The 5,651-nt window shown below is 45.1% G+C and overlaps 1 protein-coding gene across 1 annotated transcript; it reads left to right on the top strand.

The window, feature by feature from the left end:
* Positions 1-4,722, top strand: ankrd40 (ankyrin repeat domain 40). The gene is made up of 5 exons (XM_070848085.1): positions 1-574; positions 1,253-1,401; positions 1,643-2,287; positions 2,427-2,608; positions 3,763-4,722. The coding sequence occupies exons 1-5, from the start codon at positions 441-443 to the stop codon at positions 3,904-3,906; spliced, it is 1,254 nt and encodes a 417-aa protein (XP_070704186.1). The 5' UTR covers positions 1-440; the 3' UTR covers positions 3,907-4,722.
* The last annotated feature ends 929 nt before the right edge of the window (positions 4,723-5,651 follow it).

Genomic DNA, 5,651 nt, shown 5'->3' on the forward strand with positions numbered 1-5,651 from the left:
CTAACCTTCGTGCCCACCGTTGTTACATCTAAAGATGCCCCCCGTCGAGGCGGTGGTGTTTTTGGCAGCGCGCTGACGGAGCACCGACACCACTGATTGATTGAATGAGTGTTGGTGGTGGTGGCACAACGTGGACCAGCAACAGACGTAAATGGCGAGGACGGCGGCAGCAGTCTAAACGCCAAAGAGTCGGACCGTCAACACGAAGTTGCAATTAGCAAAGCGCTTTGTTGCTACAAGCTAGCACCAAAGTCTGCTAGCAGCGCGCTGAGCTAGCCAGTAAGATTAGCCGGGGAGCTAATGCTAGCTGGCAAGTCTATTTTTAGTGGACCCCGGTGGAGCCAGCAGTAGGAAAATTGTCAAGCGATTAGTATTGACAACTCAACCCGAGAGGCTTTTGTGTATCCTATGATCTCGCATCGCTAGTTTTCTGTACCAAAATGTCCACCACTTCGTTGGATAAAGAATTACAGGAGCGACTGAGAGAGGCGTCTGCCATCGGGGATATCGACGAAGTGCGGACATTGGTGGAGAGTGGAGTAAATGTTAATTCACAGAACGAAATAAATGGATGGTGAGTGTTTGGACGAACACACGAGCTCTCAAACTGAAGCCTGCATGTCAAATATTCAGGGCTAAACTGAAAAGTTGGGTGCAGTCGTTGCAGCGAAGTGCGTTGATGGAGGGATTAAAACTAGTCTGTGTTATCTCATTAGGCTTCTCAGTCAGCCTGACCTGCTGCTTTCCATCTTGCTTATTCAACCCGTAAATAAATGCCAGGTTAGCTGGCATGCTGTGGAGTATAAAGACGCCATTATTTTATTCAAGGGTTCAGTCACTGTGGAGTGATGTGAAATAATGACGTGAACTGGCTCCTATGAAGCTTATTCCTCATTGCTATTAGTTTAGAACTTGATTGGCTTGAATAACATAATGAAAACATTCATGTCTAAAAAGTATTCCACATACAACACAGTTATTAAACATTTTCAGACAAGCATGCAACATTACTAAGACTGTCTTATCTGTGCCTCCAATATATGTTTTGCTCAGATCTTGTGAGACTGAGGTTATAATAGTACGTCTGTCACTCGAGCACAAGGCGCAGTTCAGGTGGTGTTCGACTCCAACTTCCTAGTTCAGTGTACAACTTGTGTGATGAAAGGTGGACCTATGGAAAAGTTATTTTATCTGCACATGTGAGTGTTTTGGTTCATTAAACTGTGTTCTCTCTCTCCGTTTTCCCCACCAGGACATGCCTGCACTGGGCATGCAAGAGGAACCATAAGCACATAGTGTCGTACTTGCTCAGTTGTGGAGCAGACAAAGAAATCCTCACGGCTAAGGACGAGCTGGCCTCTCAGCTCACATCCAAACCAGAGATCAAGCGACTTTTAGGAGGTAAATGACACATTTCTTACCCCCTGGTTCCTGTCAAATCATTATAGCAGTCTTTTGTTGCTGGCATGTGATACATCAGTTGCGTACTAACTTGATGTGATGCACTGACGTGGTTATACACTTGGGTGTTGCTGGTATAAATGTATCTACACCTTTTTATGGTATAGATGGAGACAGAGGCCATCTTTGGTGTCATTGTGAAGAAATAATCCTTTTTATTCCTGCACTTTTATTACTGCAGTTGAAGTGGAGGAAGTGCCTGAAGTCAAGGAGCCTGAGTTGCCAATCATCCCCAACTACTTGTCTAACCCGCCCTTCATGTATTCCAAGCTGGATAACAAGTCAGAGGTCATCCTGGCCCAGCACCTTACACATAATGGCTCTGGAGATCACTCTGAGGACACGCACAGCGATTCGGCCTCCCTTTCTCCAACTCATGAGCCTCAAAAATCACAGAGCCTGCTCTCTGACGGCTCCACTCCTCCCCCAACCACCACCAACCACAGCCAAGCCCAGGCTGGGGAATTCATTCCTGTTGCTGAGCAAAATGGTGTGTCACCCAGCCCGGCCTCATCCCACAACCACGCTGTTGTGAACTGCGCAGTGCCCATGGACCTGTCAGTTGAGCCGCATCTTGTCAATCACGCAGACTACGCGCATGCAGTTGCACACAATGGCACCATGTGCTCGCCTCCGTTGGCCTCACCCAGCCCCAGTTTGGCCGGCAGCAGTGGGAGCCAGGTCCAGGCCCCGGTGGCCAGCGCTAACCCAACTATGAGCAGGCAGCAGTCTATCCCGCAGCAGCTGAGCTACGGACAGGCTGGCGGGCCCATGCCAGCCTTCCAGCCTTTCTTCTTCACCAGCACTTTCCCCGTCAATGTGCAAGGTGAGAGAGTAATCATGAAAGGGTTAATAGTGAGTATGATTAGATCAGTAACTCTCACCTTGTGCTGTGTCCACCATCTTAATAAAAAAACACAATATCTTTGTTAATAGAGAGGTGTCACCCTGGTCTGTCTTTCCAGAGTTGGTGCTGAAGGTGCGCATCCAGAACCCCAACGCACGGGAGAACGACTTCATTGAGGTGGAGCTGGACCGCCAGGAGCTCACATATCGTTCCCTTCTGAGGGTCTGCTGCCGTGAGTTAGACATCAGCGCAGAGCACGTGGAGAAGATCCGCAAGCTGCCAAACACCATGTTGAGAAAGGTAGGGGAAAGAAATGGGAATGAAGGCCTGCATATGACAGACCAGTTCATGTTGTCATCCAGAGTCATGTCCGCACAAGGGACCATTCAGTACACTGTACTTTACAGCAACCTACACATATAAATGCACACATGGATTCAAAAATGCTCAGCCTATAATGACGAAAAGAAGAATATTGATCTTTCAACTTACAGGAAGTTTGCTCATTTTCTCTATTTTGTGTTTGAGTGTTATCAGTCAGAACTCAGTCAAATCTGCACACACAGATATGATACACATTTAGATTCAGTGTGACCTACACTTTATGAGGATATCATTACAGTTGTCCATCGTGATTGAATGTCCACAGACAAAGAATAATAACCGGAGTGACACAGCACACCAGTGCAGGGGGAAACTTTGAAAGTCCCTAATTTAGACAGTAACGCTTGAAGTCACATAGTGTGTATGTAAGTATGTCTTTGAACACTGAGAGGTTACTGCTTGGCTTCTCCAGCTGTGGTCTGGTGCCAAATCCACACGGGAGAAAAGTGGACATGAGTGGGCATGAGTTAGAGCCACTCCTAGACATGCACGTCTCACACACTGCATGTTCTGTGTGCAGTGAAGGAGAATTGGAGATCTGAGTACGCTAACCTGCCCGTTGCCACAATGCCACCTGTTCTGTTTTGTCATAAATACATATGAAACAGGTTTGCTCTGCAGTCTGTGTCCGCCTGCCTCTCTGGCTGAGACATGCACACAAACTGAATGTGACACTGCCCCAAACTCTCTAATTAAGTTGTTTGTGACTCTCTCGCCATCCCACTGAAACCTCCTGCCCCCCCTGTGTACACTATGTTTGTGTCATTAGTCACTGCCTCTGACAAATAATGGCATATAGGGCCTGGTACAATAGAACAATAACAGTGAAACAGAAGCTGTTTGATTTATGACTACAACAAATGATCATTTTCATTATGAAAACAAGCAATTTGAAGATTTCATATTGGGCTCAGGGAAATTCTATTTTTTTTCTGGCATTTTATAGCCCCACCATAAGTTGCCGATGAACATTTATTGAATTCAAATGGCCTCTCTCTACTGTTTTCTCCTGAAAATCAATGATTAGTAGATGAATCTGTCGTTTATTTACATTTAACTTTCCTGCCCAGGACAAGGACGTGGCCCGGCTGCAGGACTTTCAGGAGCTGGAGGTGGTGTTGGAGAAAGCAGAGGGCCTGTCCCTTTTCTCTGGGACTGGGGGCCTAACAGACAGACCCTGCTACAACATGAAGGCCTCCCGCCTCACCTACTAGAGCTACCACAGAGCCTGAGGTCTCCCCGCTTTTGATGGGCTCCTGTAGCTGCCCTCAAGCAACCATAACTAGTTGCCCGCCCAGGTCCCTCGTTACAGCTTTGTCTGGCTTTGGTGTTTCGCCAATTTCCTAACTGGGATTTGTTTTTTCAAGTTCTGTAGCTATTGTCCTCCTCCTGTCCTCCTCTGGCCCTCCTGCCGCTTTAGTGTACCCAACCAGTTCTAAGCGATTACTGATGCATGGTGTCCTCGATTATGTGCGAAAGTATTTGGGCCCCCCTCTCTCCTCTCTTTTATCTCTTTCTCTCCTCCCACTGCACTTTGTGCCAAAGCTCCAGTGGGACAACAGAGGGAGACATTGGCTCGTCTTCCTTCTGGACTGGACTTGACTGGGATTCTGCAATAGCCTTATATGGACACATCTCTATACTGGCTGTGGACTGTGGTCACAGAGGAGAATGGTCTGATAAGACCAAGAGCAGAGGACAACAGGAAGGATTTACATAACTCTTACTGATAAGTTCATCATCAGTCCACAGAATAGGACGAGTTTCAGCACAGTGGACTTGCACACATCAACTTGAATTTCTAACAAATTGACCTGTAGAGTGTTATCAGATATTCTAGCTGGCATACACGCTTTCATACATGCTGTAGGCAGAAACCTTAGTGTCTTTGCAGAGGGCATCTATTATGGGCCTGATTCTTAAGGTGGAGGTAATCTCTCACCAGGTGAGACTTAGGAATCTTTGACCAATTATACGTCTATTTGCTGACCACGCATACAGTACGCTTTAATCTATATCCATACATGGATGGACACTTTTGAGTAGGAGTACTGGTTTCCCTACATATTTAAATCATCCAGTCATACACTGTGGAAAAGACATAACTAGTTTTGTTTGAATTGTTCTCGTTAGTGTCTTCTCATGTCAGACTAAGACTTCATTTACATCGTAGAGGTAAACGTGCAGCAACTTGAAGCAGGACTTATTTTTCTTTTCTTCAGTGCATCATTGCTTTCGCTTTGCAGGGTGTGCTACTCGCCACGGTCAGCATAACACCCAAGCTGTCAACTGTGAAGTATTTATTTTTTTTTAATTTTTGGAGTTCTATTGACTCTTACTAATAAAGGGAGACTGTGTTTGAGTCGCAGCAAAGTTTGAGTATGAGGCTCCCGCTTGATTTTCCGTACATTGGGGTTAAAACCTTCTGTTGAATATTTTCAGTTGCTGTGCTTCTGTTTAACTGTGATTAGAATTGAAACCAAAAACTAATCTAGCCAGCAAAGATAACTGACTGCAGAATAAACCATCACTGCTTCAGAAAAGAATGCAGCCTTGTTAGATTTATTTTCCTGAGCGAAGAGGAAATAAATATATTACAGCAAAGGACGCGACGATCTGTGTTTTGTCACATTTGGTCTATGATTGAGTGCTTCCATGCTCCTCTGTCAATCCAAATTATCATTTCTGACATGATAGTCTTTGTTGCACTGAGTTTAAACTTAAGCTGTCTATATAGTGACTAGATTTCTTTAAAATGTAACAACAGAAAGAAACACTATTGATTTGTATGGCTTTTGTTTTGTAATTTTAAAAAAATGTTAATGTTTTCTATTTGGTAGCTGAATCAGAGATGTTGCTATCTGACTTCAATGGAAACTGACAAGATGTATATTAAGAATTTAACTGGGTCATGACAGGTCAGAAGGCACAGCCATGTTGTGTCGGATATTAAATGTTT

This window comes from Pempheris klunzingeri, chromosome 17 (genome assembly GCF_042242105.1).
Source record: "Pempheris klunzingeri isolate RE-2024b chromosome 17, fPemKlu1.hap1, whole genome shotgun sequence".
NCBI classification, from domain to species: domain Eukaryota; kingdom Metazoa; phylum Chordata; class Actinopteri; order Acropomatiformes; family Pempheridae; genus Pempheris; species Pempheris klunzingeri.

Coding starts and splice junctions, on each gene's coding strand:
- ankrd40 (XM_070848085.1), top strand. CDS start 441: ATGTCCACCACTTCGTTGGATAAAGAATTACAGGAGCGACTGAGAGAG. Junction 575..1,252: donor CAGAACGAAATAAATGGATG/GTGAGTGTTTGG, acceptor TTTCCCCACCAG/GACATGCCTGCACTGGGCAT. Junction 1,402..1,642: donor GATCAAGCGACTTTTAGGAG/GTAAATGACACA, acceptor TTATTACTGCAG/TTGAAGTGGAGGAAGTGCCT.